Genomic DNA, 17378 nt, shown 5'->3' with positions numbered 1-17378 from the left:
CCCACAGCCTGTGCCTCCTATGCGCTGTTTCTGGTTTAAGACTCCCAGCTGAGCCAGATTGGATCTGGGCTAGGACTTCATTGCCTAGGATGGCTGAGGTGGTCCTTGCCTGTCCACTTGTTCATAGCATGGGCCGCTGGAGACTGTGTAGGGCCGCTGGGTACCATGTAGGCCCTCAGGTGCTTGGAGAAGGGGCCTGGCATCCTACCAGGGACTTTATGGGCAGAGTAGGAGCAGCTTGGGCCTGGGTCCATTGCTTGGAGGAAACATCTAAGCTGCAGCCAGGGGATGAGCAGGAGTGAGGCAGCCAGGGCAAGGTAAAGGTTCTAGCTAAGAAGACCCTTGTGGGCCTGGCACACAGTTGTTAGGCTTCTGTGACTATTGTTGTTCTCACTGTTGCTGAGCAAGAGAACCCTCAGAAGGTGTCAGCTAGGGACTGAGGTGATTCTTGTGCTTGCCCTTGCTTTTCTCCTCCGAATTTGTGGTTCTGTATTTAAGAAGGCTTTGCTTGCGGTGAGCATTGCCCTCTGTCCTGGGCGGGGTGCCCCATGCTCTCTCTTCTACCGTCTTGGGAAGAGGGAGTCAGAGTGAAGAAGTGCTTTCCTGTTTGGACAGGAGGACTGTGAGGCAGGGATGAGGAACCAGGCTACTCCTGCTGCTTAGCTGCTCGGGGACAGTGGGTCTCGGTATATCCCCTGTGGAACGTGAGTTGCCTGGGTAATAATGATCCTTGTCCTGCCTCTTTCAGAGGGTGTGTGCAGACCCAGGGGCCACAGAGGCCTTTCATCACTGCCCAAGCTTGCTACCCTCCTTTCCCCTGTAACACTGTTGTCTTCCCCCTGCAGGTGACAACATCATCAGGAAGCAAGTGCTTTTCCTGCAGGTCTGCAGCAGAGCGGGATAAGTGGATGGAGAACCTGCGGCGAGCAGTGCATCCCAACAAGGTAGGCCTGCCGCTCCTCTCACTGGAGCATTGGCATTGAGATGAGCCTCTGACATGAGGGAGTGGGGGCAGGATCCCTGTGGGGCCTGGGGTTGGAGTGAGGCCAGAGCCTGAGTAGACTTCTGCAGGGGGTTTGAGTAGGCTGAGATGGCTGCTATGCACCCACCACCAAATCTACACAGCGAGGAGGCTGGGCTGGAGAAATGCCGAGTCGGGCACTATGATCTTCTGCCTGGAACTTTTGTCCCCGTTTTCCCCAGCTGACTCTGGCTCATCTGTTCCCATCCAGCTTAGACATCTGCCCCCTCCTGCAGGTGGGCAACCCTGGCCCAGCTTGGTGCCCTTTATGTTCCCACCGCTCCTGGGCTCCCACAGTTGGTAAGGACCCTGACTATAATCTCTCCTCCTGTGTCTGTTTCCTCAGCTGAGTTGTGGACTTGGGCCTAGTCCTGGTGGCCATGATATCACTGAGAAGGGGACCTTAGCAGTCGTTACCTCTTAAGTTACTTTATAGACCAGCAACGTGAGAAAGTGCTAACCATGCCACCCTAACCTGCGATTGCCAGGCATTGTGCTGTCCTCTTTCCTCAGTCTCCTGTGAGCCACGAGTTACTTTGTCCTGTTTTATAGAAAGGCAGACTGAGGCCCAGATTACATTCCTTACCCAAGTGAGCTTGTGTGAGGTAGAGCAGAGCTGGAACCGTGGCCATTGGACCCATCCAGTGTCAGGGTCTGAGTCCCTCCTTACCACCGCCGCCCTCAGGTCCCCTCCCAGATACTCCAGGCTCGGCTGGGCAGCTGGTGGCCCAGCTGACCCCCCTGGGCCCCTGTGCACACACAGGACAACAGCCGGCGAGTGGAGCACATCCTGAAGCTGTGGGTGATTGAGGCCAAGGACCTGCCGGCCAAGAAGAAGTACCTGTGTGAGCTGTGCCTGGACGATGTGCTCTACGCCCGTACCACGGGCAAGCTCAAGACGGACAATGTGTTCTGGGGCGAGCACTTCGAGTTCCACAACCTGCCGCCTCTGCGTACAGTCACCGTCCACCTGTACCGGGAGACCGACAAGAAGAAGAAGAAGGAGCGCAACAGCTACCTGGGCCTGGTGAGCCTGCCCGCCGCCTCAGTGGCTGGGCGGCAGTTTGTGGAGAAGTGGTACCCGGTGGTGACGCCCAACCCCAAGGGCGGCAAGGGCCCCGGGCCCATGATCCGCATCAAGGCACGCTACCAGACCATCACCATCCTGCCCATGGAGATGTACAAGGAGTTTGCTGAGCACATCACCAACCACTACCTGGGGCTGTGCGCAGCCCTTGAGCCCATCCTCAGCGCCAAGACCAAGGAAGAGATGGCATCCGCCCTGGTGCACATCCTGCAGAGCACGGGCAAGGTGAAGGTGCGTGTGGGTGCCGCTGGCAGGGAGGCCTGGTCACAGGCATGGGGCCACCCGCTCCAGTGGAGGCCTTGGGGACACTGGTCGTAGCCAGGTGGGATCCTTAAACCCGAGTTTGCTCACGAAGTGGGAGGCTTCACACTCCTCCGTGGTGGGGCTGATCCCTGAGTCGTGTGTGGAGCTGTGGACAGGATGGTGGCTGCCAGTGTGGGAGGGGCCTGGCCTGTTCCTGGGGGCTTCAGGACCAGGGCATGGAGCTGAGCTCTCCCAGCACACACGGAGCCCAGACACACATACCCAGTGGGGTGTTGGACTAGACAGACATCCCCAGAGGTGACGTGCCAGGTGAGCCACCATCAGTAGCCTCAGCCTCTGCCCACACTGTCACAGTTTGGACACAGATTTCATACACAGGTGGACAGCCCCAGAGCCCCACCTTCTTCTGTTGCCTGCCACTCCTAAAGATGGGCCCGCCACACCATGCCTCAAGCCCAGCCACCTGGTTTGGAGGACTTGTCAGCTCCGTGAAGCATATGGGCTTCCCCTGTGTGTCATCCTCCGCTTTTCACTGTGCTACCTCCCCTGGGGCAAACTGCCCAAAGGGGAGGAAGATGGAGGGCTGGACTTGAGCAGGACTGGCCTGTGACATGGATAGACCCCAAGTGCCAGGCCAAGGAACTGGCTTCAGTGGTTTGAGAGCTTGTGTGATGGGAGTAGGGAACTGCCCTAGGTCACAGTCCTGAGCCCTCCACAGCGGGTGGAGGAGGCCCAGGTGGGGAGCCATGCATGATTCAGAGACCCCTAGATTCAGAGACCACTTGTCTGTCCTCTTACCTGTGCCCAGAAGCCCTGGCAGGGGGAGGCTTTGGCTGGAAGTCCCTTGCCCCTTACAGGCCCTCTGTAGTCCCCCTTCTGTTGGCACTGTGCAGCAAGGCCAGCCCTTGGGAGAGGAACTTGCTCACTCGGCAGGGGTTACCTTCCTCCACACTGTTGGGCTGGTGCCTCGCTGTCTCCAGCCTTCATAGGTGCTTGGTGAGGCTGCTGGACGGGCAGCTAATTCACTGGGCAGTGGTGGGCTGGGGGTGCTGGGAACCAATGAGTGAGGAAGCCCATGGCCCAGAGAGGGTTTGAGGGAGGCAGCAGGGCCCAAGCCTTTCCCGCTGCTCAGTCTGACCTTTCAGTCCCTGGTCCCAAGGGCTGCAGTGATCGGGGAAGCAGATTCAATCCAAAGAGGCAGAGAAGTGCCAGTGAGGTGCCACTGTGGGGGGCGGTGGGAGCCAGGTCTCCAACCAGCTTCGGTGGCCCTCAGTGGGCCAGGGAGGCAGTGGATGGGAGGACAGAAAGTGACTGGCATGGCAGGGGTGCTGTGTTCTCTGGAACACTTGGGAGCTTTTGAGGCTTCCTTGTGTGAGGGAGAAACCTGGTGAGGGCAGTTTGTGAGACAAGGGACAGGCCTGGGTAGCAGAAGACTTGGGCTGGGTCTGGTCCCAGGTAACTGTGCAGCCTTGGACAAGTCACTCACCTCTCTGTGCCTTGCTTTCCCCTCCCTGGGACCAGCTCCCCATCTCCGGCTGGGGCCTGGCACCCACTGCAGGAGTTGAGGGAGGCTGTGGGCTTGAGTGGGGAGCTCCAGGAGAGATGTTGTTCTTACCTCTGCCCAGTGTATCCAGAGGACAGGACCCCAGAGTCACCTGCAGGTCGGGAAGGAGTTCTTGGGCTGCCTGACCCCCAGGAGGCCAACGACAGTCTCTGACAGCCAGCCTGCTCTCCTAGGTCTGAGTCTCATTCCTCTATTTGAAAGACCCCTGAAGTTGCCCATTGGAGCAAGGAATTTCTAGAGCATCAGAAACCCTGGTCCGTGCTGGCTCACCCTCCCCTGAGTCACTGCCTGCTTGCTGCTCTTCTCCCCCTGCCCGAAGTCACAGGCTGCATGTGGATGCGAGGAGCCAGGCCTCCAGAGGGGAGGGGCTGCTGTCTCTGAGGGTGCCGCTGTCAAGCAGAGGGCTGGCTGAGGCTCCTGAGCTGGGTGCTTACCAACCGCCCTCCAAGGCAGTTGCGGGCCTATGGGAGTGGGGCTGTGGTGCTGCAGTCTGCCTCCCAAGCCAGGGCCCTGCTACCTGGACACCAGTGCCCACTCTCAGCCATCTGAGCACAGAGGCTCACTGCTATCCTGGACAGCTGACCTCCTGTCCTCTTGTCCTTCTCTGTGCCTGGTAGACATCCCCCGCCTTCCGTGGCTCAGGGGTGCATCCTAGCAGCTGTTGGTACCAGAGGGCGGTCGAACTCCTACTCTTTGGCTCGCCTCTGGTGGCGAGCTCTCCTTTGGCCGCCAGTCAGGGCTGAATAGAGAGCGCTGAATCCAGCCAGTCTGAACATAATGTGGAGCCTGTGGCTCCATGTGACAGGCTTTCATCCAGGGCGCCTTCCCATCCCATGTCCCCAGCTCCAGGCTCCTCCCTCACCAGGCTGCCGTGCCAGGCCTGCCCTCCAAGCAGCCTCCGAGGTGGCACTCCATTCCTCCCTGGGTCCCCAGCAGCATGGAATGAGCAGCCTGAGACCAAGGGCTTCGCCTCTCTGGCTGGGGCTGTAGTCCTCGGTCCTACCAGGTCAGCTCAGCTCCCACTCTGCTCACCTCCTGCCTCCCCAGGATTTCCTGACAGATCTAATGATGTCAGAGGTGGACCGCTGCGGGGACAACGAGCACCTCATCTTCCGGGAGAACACACTGGCCACCAAGGCCATAGAGGAGTACCTCAAGCTTGTGGGCCAGAAGTATTTGCAGGATGCACTAGGTAGGGAGGGTGCTGGCCACAAGTGGGCAGAGGGCTGGGCAGAGCCCACCCAGCCCTCATGCCCCCTCCCTGCCCCTGGCCACAGGTGAGTTCATCAAAGCTCTGTATGAATCAGACGAGAACTGTGAAGTGGATCCAAGCAAGTGCTCAGCCGCTGACCTACCTGAGCACCAGGGCAACCTCAAGATGTGCTGCGAACTGGCCTTCTGCAAGATCATCAACTCCTACTGGTCAGTGTCCATGGTCCCTGGAGCATCCTGCCCTGTATCTTGCCTGCCCTAGTCTGTGTCAGGTTGCCCAGTGTGCCAGGCACAGCAGTCAGAATCCACCTGCTGCTTGACCTCGCTGAGTAACTGGATTGTCAGGCTCCTTCGTGGTCCTTTTGGATTCTCGAATGCAGGAGGGTGTTTCACTGTGTCACGTGCAGGGTGCAGTTCTTACCATAGGAGGAAGCTGGGCACAGCAATTTGCCTGCACCTGTGACTAGTGAGCACCCCGCATGGTGCCCAGGGTGTGGGGGGCACAGGACCGATGAGACCTGCTTGGGCATCCACTTTGGAGATGCCCCACCTTCTATAGGAGTTAAGGTGCTCCCAGCACAGGCTTCGATCAGCCCAGCAGGGGGATGTGTGTGTGCCTAATCATGGGACAGGCCTCTAGTTGGGACTAGACAGCAAGAAAGGAGTGGGCAGGCTGAGGTAGGAGGATCTCAAGTTCAGGTGACTTAGCCAGACCCTATGTTACAATATAAAACGGGGCTAGGGATGCAGCTCAGTGTGAAGGACCTGGGTTCAATCTCCAGTACCACCAGAAAGACAGACAGAGCTTTTGACTATCCAGGAGGGCTTTACTGCCAACCCAGGCTATGGGTTTATTTTCACACTAAAGAAATTGCCCCGGGCAACTCCAGGTCAAGGCTGATGTCCCCTTCTGCCCGAGCCCCTCTACAGCTACACTTCCCTCTTTTGCTTGATGGTTCTTTTATTTCACTCCTCCTGACCTGCATGCACTCCTTGCCACCACTGCAGCCCTTCGTCTTTTCAGACTCACCCTTCTTGGGTCCTTGCTGTCACAGCCCTGTCCCATCAGAGTGGGGCTGTGTGTCTGAAATTGTTTCCTGCCATGTCGAGGGCTACCTGGTGCAAGTGGCTCTGCCAGCTCAGGGCCAGGCTTGCAGGAGGGCCAGGGAAGTGTTTGCTGCTCCCAAAGAGCAGGCAGAGGCAGGCCTGCAGGGTGAGCAGTGGCCATGGGAAGGGGCCCTGCATCAGTGGGGTGGGTGCCCATCTGCCCAGCCTGGGTTGTGTAGGGTGCTTGCCTAGAGCCAGTGGGCACCTTGAACTGGCTGGAAGTGCATGACTTTCTACCCCCTTGGGCTTTAGGGGCAACCAGAGAGCCTTGAACTCTGGGAACACACTCCCTACCCCTTTCCGGGCAGGGCTTTCACCCTCCACCCCCATTCCAGGGCAGCTGGATGTGGGACATGGGAAACATTCCTGTGTGGACAAGGATTTTCCATTTCTTCTTTCTGGTGTGTGTCAGATTCTTCTTTTTCTGAGCAAGGCCATTAGTAGATAACCCTGCTCTATGTCTGCCCCTGTTCAGTCTCGTGCCAGGCGCTACAGGGCCAAGGCTAAGACCCTTCCCCTTTGCTTCCACACCAGCAGCCCTCGGCAATTCTGCCTGCAGTCCTTGCAGCAAAGCCTGCTGGGCCTGTGGGGGAAAAGCATTTCAGGCTGGTTAGACCCTCTGTGGTCTTCATGCCTCAGCCTACAGGAGCCTCTGTGAGCTCAGCAGGGCAAGCCTTGTTCTCAGTTTAAGGGACAGGAGACTAAAGCTCAGGAAGGGCCAGGGTCAGTCAGGTCACGCCAGGCACAGACTGGGTCTGGGGGTACCGGGGCTTGGTCTGTCTTGGGTTGGGAGGTACATCTTTTAGGGTGGAAAGCTAGGAAAATCACTTAAAGATTGGCCAAATAAACCTACCCATGGAGCTAGCTAGCATCCCTGTGTTCTAGGACCAGCTCTGCCCTCTCACTGTGTCAGCCTGGGGAAGTGACTGCTTCCTCTTCCTTCCCCATCCAAAGCATAGAGAGCTGTGTTCTCACGCTGTGGTAAAGGGCGCTCCCTCTTTTCCATCATCCCAAGCTCCCCAGCAAACCTTAGGTTCCTCCGGCATTATTCAGGCAGAGAGAGTGAGTCTCAAAGCAGGTGATGAGAACTCAAGGAACAGCAGTCTTTCCCTGTTGTTGACCTCTCCCCCCCACCCCCACCCCAGACAGGAATACCTGCTGTTTGGGTAGAAAGCTGTGGCAGCCCTCTAGGGGAGGTGGAGGGTGGTTTGGCACTGCCCTTGCGGCAGCTCTGGTCCGAGCACAGAGCCAGCTCCCCCATACCTGTCCCTGACCTGCCAGCCTTTGGTGAGAGCCTGCCCAGATTGAGCTTGGTCTCCTGCTACAGAGGGAGCAGCCTATGCTGCCCTGTGCTGGACGCTCTTCTGCACTGTCTCCTACCTGATGGGTGGCCAACTGGCCAAGGAGCAGAAGTACAGGGGGTTCCGTGTGAGCCGGAACCAGATCCTGCCTTCTGCCTGGCTGGCTTGGGCCCCTGCCTGACCACCACGTCCGCCCTTGTCTGTCCGTGTGCAGCGTCTTCCCTCGGGAGCTGAAAGAGGTGTTTGCCTCCTGGCGACAAGAGTGCAGCAGCCGAGGCCGGCCGGACATTAGCGAGCGGCTCATCAGCGCCTCCCTCTTTCTGCGCTTCCTCTGCCCAGCCATCATGTCGCCCTCACTCTTCAACCTGCTGCAGGAGTACCCCGATGACCGCACTGCCCGCACCCTCACGCTAATTGCCAAGGTTACCCAGAACCTGGCCAACTTCGCCAAGTGAGTGCAGCAGGCCTGGTCTTGGGTGAGGGTAAATAAAGGCCCTGCCCTTGTCCCTGTCATTCCCTCCCCTTCTTTCAGAAGAACACTCCTCCAGAGCCCCTCCTCATAGTAAAAGTACCCACCATTTTGGTGTGTTTCCTTTCTTTCCAAAGGTGAGAAGATATTATTTTTTCCTTCTGCTTTTGAATTAACATTAATCATAAGGATTCTCCCATATCCCTTAACATTCCTAATCTCAATTTCAATATGAATAATACTCCTCTAAGGGGAGCAGCCTGTCTCCTCACTGTGTCCCCCGAGTGGCTGGGGGGACTCAGGTTGTTTCAGACCATCTCCGGTTGATGGATGTCTTTGCTCAAAGCATATCTGGTATCTTTGGCTGCATTCTCAGAGCAAGTGGGTGGCAGTTGAAGGGCTGGGTCATCTTGTTCATTCACAAAGTGTGGACTCTGCCTGGGTCCAGGGCTGTCTGTGCTGGGCCTGACTGTGCAGAGATGAGTCAGTCCTGGCTCCGGCCTCCAAGAGCTTAGAATGTTATCCTGGAGGCCTGTGGGATAAATAACAGCAGTGGCAAAACACACTCCAGTGTCTCAGGAGGACCCCAGGCTGGTGGAGACAAGACAGGGAGGCCTCTGAGGTGGCATGACTCCCAGCTGTGTGTCAGGATGAGGCATTCATCCGGCTCCAGGAAGGGCAGCAGGACAGGGGCTAATGTCCAGGGAGGCCTGTGGTGCAGCAAAATTTGGAGCATCAAGTGCCAGGCCAGGAGAAGCAGAAGGCCTAAGAGGACGCCAGGAGCCTGAAGGTCACCCTGGGCATGGGGAGTCACCAAGGGCAATGGTGGCCTTTATCTGTTTTGGATCCTGAAAAGACCTCCTACTCAGCAAGGATGCAGGACTGGCATCTGGGAGACCCAGGAGGAGAGGATGTTTCCAGCAATAGCAGAAGTATTAGGGAAGGGAGGTGGTGCAAGAGGCAGTGGCTGCAAAGGATGCAGTCAGAGTGATTAGAAGATAAAGGTGGCACGCCTTGACACTGGGGAATGAGGAAGAGGAAGGAATTGACAAGTGCTAGGCTTCTGGCTCAGGCATCTGGGTAGATGGTGATGTTTCCACTTAGGATGGAGAGCTTAGGAGTACAGCATGAGCTCAGGGTGCTGCTGATGGCTCCAAACTTGACCAGGATGAGCAGGAGGGAATTCTAGGGGAGACCTGAAAGCTCAGCAGAGAGACCTGGGCTAACCATGGGTCTGAGAATCATCTGTGCACCAGGCATTGTAACTTGGAGATGAGAGGAAGGAGATTGCAAAGGACAGGATAGGGGGGCATGGGAACATTCAGGGTCCTGTGAGTGAAGTCAGGAAGAGGTTCACTGGTCTTGGCCTTGAGGAAGGATGGCCCTGGTCACAGCAGACTCAGTTCTTCGAGAGCAAGTGCTCTGGGAGCCAGCTCAGTGGGTTGGGGGGATGCAGCCGAAGATGTTGAGAGGTAGCTCAGAGTAAAGACACTCACCTGATGCACACTTTCTAGATTTGGCAGCAAAGAAGAGTACATGTCATTCATGAACCAGTTCTTGGAGCATGAATGGACCAACATGCAGCGCTTCCTGCTGGAGATCTCCAACCCCGAGACCATCTCCAACACAGCCGGCTTTGAGGGCTACATTGACCTGGGCCGTGAACTCTCTAGCCTGCACTCACTGCTCTGGGAGGCCATCAGCCAGCTGGAGCAGGTACCTGTGGCCATGCGTCAGAGGGTGGGGCTGAGGCCGCTATAGAACTCACCTCAGCGCTCTTTCTTCCAAAGTAGTTGTGAAGTCAGAGGGTTTGCCTGTGTGTCATGCATCAGCCTGCCCAAGTGCCAGCAGCTCTGGGTTCCAGCCTAGGCCCTATAGAATGCACTGGGGATTTCTGGGCTCCATATTCTTTTGGGGGGGGCCGTCAAATTCAGGACCTTGTGCTTGCGAGGCAGATGGTGGAACCACTGAGCTAAATCCCCAGCCCTCCATTTTTTTTTTTTTAATAGGTGAGGGCTGAGTTCCCTCACCAGCATTGGCTAGGACTTTGCATCACATGATCAGCCTCTGGCAGCTGAGTTCCACATCTGAAGGCTCACTCCTTACCTGAGTGCCTGAGAATGATGGGCTCAGATTTAGCTTTGTCACCTAAGATGTCTTTGCTCTGGGTTTTTTTTTTTTTTTTTAATTAATTAATTTATTTATTTATTTATTGGTACCAGGGATCAAACTCGAGTCCTTGCACTTGTGCAGCAGGCGGTGAAACCACTGAGCTAAATCCCTGGCCCTGCTCTAGGTTTTAAAGCCACTTAGATGGAAAAGAGTGACACTGAAGCTGTACTTTTATGTGCTAAATAGGAAGTTGCAGACCTTTCCAGGGATGGGGAGTAGCTCAGTGGTAGAGCGCTGATCAACTACATGTGAGGCCCAAGGTTCAATCCTTAGCACTGCAAAAGCAAAACACACAACCCTCTCTAGAATTGCCCTCAACTGTCACTTGACAAGGTTATTCCCTGAACACTTCTGACATTGTTGCCAGCACCTGGACTGTGCCCTCCCTAGCCTGGGGTTCCAACCCCCACCCCACCCCAGTGGCCTCAGGCCACATGATGAGCAGTTTCTTGGCATTAAGGGGTGACCCTGCAAGGAACCACTTCTCAAATGTCCCTTGCTTTCCAGAGCTCCAGGGACCACCTTATAAAAGTAATTAATCCTGAAACCCATCTGGAAGGCCTCTCTGCCTCCCCATCCCATCCCGGGAGGTGACCACTCAGAGCACTAGGGTATGCAACTTTCTACACACATTTTTGCATGTGCAGAAATACACACGTATAAGCACAAAAATGCACAGTTCTCGCCATTTCCAACTTTGTTTTCAGGTGAGAACTTACTGTGTACACTGCCATGTGTTTTTCACCTGTGTCGTGGGCCTCTTTCCACTTCAGTGTTTCCTGTACCACCTTTGCCCTGTTTAGCAGCCACATACTGTACTGTCACATGAACACAATTTATCTCACCAGTCCCCTAGTGATGGACCCTTGGGTTAGTCCCAGCTTTTCACTGAAACTCCTCTGTTGTAATCACAGGCAGTCAGTTTTGCTCATTCATAGCCACTTGCCTTTGGCTGAGAGAACATGGGAGTGGGAAATGGAAACAAAGGCCAGGCCTCTCCCTTCCTCCAGTGCCCAGCCCTGCCCTGCATCCTACACCAGTCAGTTTCACTGTCACCACTTGCTGAGTGCCTGTGCTCATCACTGTCCATCCCACAGATCTCACAGGCAGGAAGAATGGAGAGTGATCAGCATCGTTACACAGGGGATTGGGTGCAGGGAGGATTTGCCTAAGTGCTTCTACAAGGCTACTGTGTTGACTACAAGTTTTCCTACTTTGCCTTCACCTATTTATACAAAGGACTTCCTGTAAAACCAGTGCCCTCCCCTTGCTCAGCTTCTTGTCCTCTGCATCATGTCTGAACCATGACTTTGAGGTTCAGAAGGGCCCAGGCAATCCCTCTGAGCAGTGCCCCATGGTGCTTGCTCTGCTTGTGCCATATCCCCATTGGAGCTCAGGTGTCGGAGGGGGCCAGGCACCAGCTCACTTTATGGAGTAGGTAGTGGGAAGGGGCTGCCACAGAAGCCTCTTGGATAGGGAGGTGTAGGGTGGAAATTCTGGGATTCCAAGTGGACTTTCCTCTCTCTAGAGGCATCAGGGTAGGGTAAAGTGGCATGGCACTGGTGCTAGGTCATCTCTCCCTGTGGCCTGGCACCTCTGCCCAGAAATAGCTGGGGAGTGAGTAACAAATACAGAGGACAGATCACTGAGCTCACCCCTTGCTAGATCTGCTGGATCTGACTGGTAGGGGAATAACAGTCTGCATTTCGGACAGGCTCCTTGGTAGTTTTGAACCACAGTGGCTACAGCACTCTTAGCCTCCCCAGGTGACCCCAGTAGGTCACACCTGCCTTGGGCCATGTCTTTCAGAATATTGTATCCAAACTGGGACCCCTGCCTCGGATCCTGAGGGACGTTCATACAGCACTGAGCACCCCAGGCAGTGGGCCACTCCCAGGGACCAACGATCTGGCCTCCACACCGGGCTCTGGCAGTAGCAGCATCTCTGCTGGGCTGCAGAAGATGGTGATCGAGAACGATCTCTCTGGGTAAGAGCTGCCAGGGGTGCTGGGTGTAGTGGGCTGCAGTGCACTCTAGGCAGCCTGGACGCAGCACATTTGTGGTCTCAGATAGGGCAGAGGATACCCATGTAAACATTTACAGGATAAGCCTGGTGAGGCTCAGAATGTGTGGTGCAGGCCCTAAGCAGTGCACCTCCACTGGGAAAAGTCAGGGAAGGTGCCTCACTTTTGAGCTTTTAGGAAAAGTAGCATTTCCACTATGAAAAGGCCTTCTAGGTAAAAGGGCCAAGCACAAGCAGAGGTCTGGAGAAAGCCTGTGTTCGGGACCTCCAGAACTTCCAGACCCCTGGTATATTTCCTGGGCCTGTAAGAGTTCAGGTGACTGCTAGGGAGCTGGAGAATGTAGAAGTGCTAACCCCAGCCTCACTGAGCCTGAAGCTCAACCTGCTCATCGTGCACAACACATGCACCTGCCCATTGGGAGGAAGGAGATGAGGGCAGGTGCTCTAGGAGGTTTAAATCAAAATGGAAACATTTCATTAGAAAACTTGGCACGTAATGTGGCACTCCTCACCCCCACCCCCAAATCCACCAGTGCCTCTGCTTAGACCAGCGTGTGGGGACGGGGCGGAGCAGCGTGGTGGGAACTGTGATCTCAATCCGAGATGAGCATGGGGTGCCTTTGAGGCAGAGGAGGGCCTGAAGAGCGGATCTGGGGGGTGGGTGCCTAAGGAGGCTGTGGGGCCCGTCCCTCTGAATGTTGTGTTGGGGTTCTGCTCACTTAACCTGCCAGGTGAGGCAGAGAAGGCCATGAGGCAGGGTTCAGGCAGGGGTACACCTTAGCAGCTGTGTGGTGGCCAGGAGTGTGGGTGTTGAGAAAATCTGACTGGGTGTGTGGCATGGGCAGCTCAAACCCTGGCTGGTCCTGCTTTCCCTTGGCTCCATCTACAACCGTTATCCAGCTCTTCCCTGCCATGAGTGCTGTGGCTCCAGGTTCCTGCAGCTGCCCTGTCTTGGAGCCTTTATGTCTGCCCTACCTGAGGCAAGCTGACCCCAATTCCCCATTGTAAGCCCATGTCACACTGCCTGTGTCAAGCACATCATTGCTGCCTCTCACCCACTCATCTCTGTTCGCCCCACATTCTTCTTTCCACAGCCCAGCTGGTCCCTCCACAGTTGTGATTGGTCTCTGGGAGGGTCAGACAGGTGTTGTGCTGGGGAGCCAGGGGTGTGGTGGACCAAAGGAGGGTGCAGCCCTCTGCGCAGGTTCAGACCCATCCACCTGCCTCCTGCCCTTAATGGATCCTCCTCTGATTGCGTTTTTCCCAGAACACCAGCCCCCGCCTGCCACTCAAATTGGGAGTGGTGGCAGGAGGCTGGGCAGGCGGAGGTTTCACCAGGCCCCCACATGGACTAACATTCTGATTAGGAACAAGCGGGAAGAGGCAGAGGGAGCCCCTGCGACTTTGAAATTAGGGCTGGTGATGCAGGGCCTGTGGATAGCAGAGCTACTGAGCTGAGACCCCAGCACCCATTGTCCCATGGTGCAGCTGAGCAGAAAAAGGACCTGTGGGGGAAGCCTGGCCTGGAATAGCAGAGCTGGCCTCTAGAGGTTCTGCGAGGGAGCTGCTGTCTTAGCCACCGGTTCCTGGAACTCCCCCTTCTGCCTCCCAGCCCTGGCTCAGGCTGCCAGGCCCTAGCAGGTTGGCAGGTGCTATTGGTTTGGACCCGTGTGGCTGCTCTCACAGTTCTTCTCTTCCCCTTTTTTCCCTGTGTGTGCTTGTCTCCCTGCAGTCTGATAGATTTCACCCGGTTACCGTCTCCAACCCCCGAAAACAAGGACTTGTTTTTTGTCACAAGGTCCTCCGGGGTCCAGCCCTCACCTGCCCGCAGCTCGAGCTACTCGGAAGCCAACGAGCCTGATCTCCAGATGGCCAACGGCAGCAAGAGCCTGTCCATGGTGGACCTCCAAGACGCCCGTGCGCTGGACGGGGAAGCGGGCTCCCCAGCAGGCCCCGACGTCCTTCCCCCTGATGGGCAGGCGCCTGCAGCTCAGCTGGTGGCTGGGTGGCCATCCCGGGCAGCGCCAGTGAGCCTGGCAGGGCTGGCCACCGTGCGGCGGGCAGGCCAGACACCAACCACGCCGGGCACCTCCGAGGGCGCACCAGGCCGGCCCCAGCTGTTGGCACCACTCTCCTTCCAGAACCCTGTGTACCAGATGGCTGCCGGCCTGCCACTGTCGCCCCGTGGCCTTGGAGACTCAGGCTCTGAGGGCCACAGCTCCCTGAGCTCTCACAGCAACAGTGAAGAGCTGGCAGCCGCTGCCAAGCTGGGAAGTTTCAGCGCTGCTGCGGAGGAGCTAGCGCGGCGGCCTGGAGAGCTGGCACGGCGGCAGATGTCTCTGACTGAGAAAGGAGGGCAGCCCACAGTGCCACGGCAGAACAGCGCTGGTCCCCAGCGGAGGATCGACCAGCCGCCGCCGCCACCGCCGCCGCCGCCACCTCCTGCCCCCCGGGGCCGGACACCTCCCACCCTGCTAAGCACTCTACAGTACCCACGACCCTCAAGTGGAAACCTGGCGTCAGCCTCCCCCGACTGGGCTGGCCCTGGGGCCCGGCTGCGGCAGCAGTCCTCCTCCTCCAAGGGGGACAGCCCGGAGCTGAAGCCTCGAGCAGTGCACAAGCAGGTCAGTGCTGTGGGTCAGTGGGCACCTGGGCATCGCACCCCATGTCATGCGCCTCCTCCGTCATTTCACCTCACTCGAACCCAGCTGCCATCCCATGCTGAGTGATGCTGCGACCATCCCATCCACTGGGCTGCCACATGCACTGCCCTGCCCCAGGAACCAGGGACACAACGGCCTTAAGGAACGCCAGTGCCCTCTGCCTGTTCCGAGGACAGCTTGGGGTCAGGGAACAAGGACTAGGGTCCATTCATCTCTGGTTCCCTGCCTGGTACAGCCCCTACCAGAGCCAGGGTCTGCCTGTCCCTCTTGGCTAACACTGCCTTCCCAAATGCTTGCACAGGCTGAGCCAGATTCCCTGCCACCTAAGGACTGCAGGGGCACTGGGGTGGATATGCTTTGGCCTGTCTGTCCAGCCCAGCACTGGCCTCGCAGCCTGGCCTGCCATGGTGCCCTCCGTGGCAGCAGAGTGCAGTGCGCAGGCGCCTCCTGGGCTGTTGACTACCTCTGGCTGCCGTCCAGGAGACAGATCTTCCTTCCTGTGGAGGTGCTCAGGCAGCTGGAGGTCCCCTGTCTTGCCACTGTCCTCCAAGTCCCTGTGGCTCACCCAGTACCAGTCCCACCCATCTCCCCGCCACTCTGCCTCTCTACTGCCCCTCACAGGTGTGTTTCATTGTAGGGCCCTTCACCCGTGAGCCCCAATGCCCTGGACCGCACAGCTGCTTGGCTCTTGACCATGAACGCACAGTTGTTAGAAGACGAGGGCCTGGGCCCAGACCCCCCCCACAGGGATAGGCTCAGGAGTAAGGAGGAGCTCAGCCAAGCAGAAAAGGTAAAGCTGGACCCGGGCAGGGAGGGCAGGGCGGGGCTGCTGGATCCTGCCACTGGCCAGTCCCCTTCTGCCCCTTGTCCCATGTGAGGACAGCAGTCAGAGGGATCTGGAGAAGAGCAGCAAGAGGGACGTAGCTTAGAACTGAGGTTTCCAGTACAGGCTGCACATTAGAGTCACCAGGAAATGCTATTGGGTCCAAACTCTGGGACCTGATGGTCAGAACTGGGAGGACCCCTTAGCCTGGGGACTGCCGAGCTGCTGAATATCTGGGGCTCAAGGACCGAGTACCAAAGAGTGGCCTTCGTGCATGAAGAGGCAGAGGCAGGGGCCCCAGGGCAGTTGGGAGAGCCATCTCTCCCAGGCCCTTGTCCCTCCAAGTTGATGATTGCCCACCGCCTGGCCCTTGTCAGTTCTGGTCTCCACCAGGGTCAAGAGAAAAGAGCAGAGTTACCAAGATGGGGGTGGAGTCAGATTGCCACTCGGATGTTTTCTAAGCCCCACACGCACTTCCAGCATTTGGTAGGGTCGTTGAACACTTCAACCATCCTCCCAGATTTTTCGCTGTGGCAGCTGCCTGGGATCTATGGGTTGTCCTGGTCCTCCTGGAAGCCCCAAGCCCAAGTCAATGGCGAAGCCAGTGCAAGCGCCCCAGAGATAGCCACCTCCCCACGCACTCTGGTGCTCACCCCGGGAGAGCCTGTAGCGCCTCTCAAACAGGGGCCACGGGTCAAGGTGGTAGGGTGCAGTCCATCTCCATGCTGTATTCGCCACCCTCCCCAACCCCTGATCCACTCATGCTTTCTCCATGGTTACATGAAGGGGACCAGGGGATGTGACCCACAGTGCTCCTAGAGCCAAAGCCTGGTGGGGAGTGAGGAAGCCTCACCCAGCCTCTCTGCCTCGTATAGCCTATAGCCCTGTGTCCTCAGGTGTCTGGCCTCTCTTGCTTCCTGGGCCACCCCTGCTTCCGTCTGCAGCCAGAGCAGCTTCCTATTGTGGCTCCTCTTGCCCCCTCATGGCTCCCTTCTGAGAGGCTGTCAGATCTGGAGAGCCCACCTTGCTCCTCACCTCTCTGCTGTCCTCTCCCCGTCCCTGAACCCCCACCATCCCGAATCCCATGGTGTTACAGTCGTAAAGAGAGATAGTCACTCTGTGTGACTTGGTTACCTCATCTGGGCCTCAGTTTCCCCTCCACAAAGGCCCCACAACTTGGCACCTTTGTTTATTTCAAAAGTTTTGAGGTCCTCATTCCTGAGCTTTGGGTTTGAGTCTTCATCCCTGTTATGGCCGAGTGGAGAGACACTGTGTGGGGACAGGGTAGAGTCCCATCTCAGCTGCTGGTCCATTCCCCAATGGGCTCCTGCCCACCCAGTGCCCCGCACAGGCTGACAGGCTGTGCTCTCTGTCTGGGTGCTGTGCCCATGGCACGCTGCCCTCCTGGCAGGACCTGGCGGTGCTACAGGATAAGCTGCGAATTTCCACCAAGAAGCTGGAGGAGTATGAGACACTGTTCAAGTGCCAGGAGGAGACAACGCAGAAGCTGGTGCTGGAGTACCAGGCAAGGCTGGAGGAGGGTGAGGAGCGGCTGCGGCGGCAGCAAGAGGACAAGGACATCCAGATGAAGGGCATCATCAGCAGGTGAGCGAGGCTGCCCACTGCCTACAAGGCTCCTGGCCTGGGGCACAGCTGACCCGCTGAAGGAGAG

At 57.2% G+C, this 17378-nt stretch overlaps 1 protein-coding gene across 18 annotated transcripts in view; it reads left to right on the top strand.

Moving 5' to 3' along the window:
• Positions 1–17378, top strand: part of Dab2ip (DAB2 interacting protein) — a 185583-nt gene that overhangs the window by 158867 nt on the left and 9338 nt on the right. For 15 of the 18 annotated variants that reach the window (XM_013073682.3, XM_013073681.3, XM_013073689.3 and 12 more), the window contains 10 exons: positions 846–944; positions 1785–2339; positions 4984–5128; positions 5214–5358; positions 7771–8007; positions 9540–9741; positions 12007–12185; positions 13953–14844; positions 15521–15673; positions 17118–17311. In XM_013073682.3, coding sequence (XP_012929136.1) covers positions 846–944; positions 1785–2339; positions 4984–5128; positions 5214–5358; positions 7771–8007; positions 9540–9741; positions 12007–12185; positions 13953–14844; positions 15521–15673; positions 17118–17311 — 2801 coding nt within the window. The remainder of the gene's footprint in view (positions 1–845; positions 945–1784; positions 2340–4983; positions 5129–5213; positions 5359–7770; positions 8008–9539; positions 9742–12006; positions 12186–13952; positions 14845–15520; positions 15674–17117; positions 17312–17378) is intronic. The other 3 variants (XM_087183229.1, XM_021262132.2, XM_021262130.2) reach the window with 2 other exon arrangements.

Source organism: Heterocephalus glaber, unplaced genomic scaffold (assembly GCF_053883595.1).
Source record: "Heterocephalus glaber isolate CG9 unplaced genomic scaffold, H.glaber_assembly_v1.0 deba00001479, whole genome shotgun sequence".
In the NCBI taxonomy this organism is placed as follows: Eukaryota; Metazoa; Chordata; class Mammalia; order Rodentia; family Bathyergidae; genus Heterocephalus; species Heterocephalus glaber.
The sequence above is the reverse complement of the archived record's forward strand: the minus strand, read 5'-3'. Positions and strand labels throughout refer to the sequence as shown.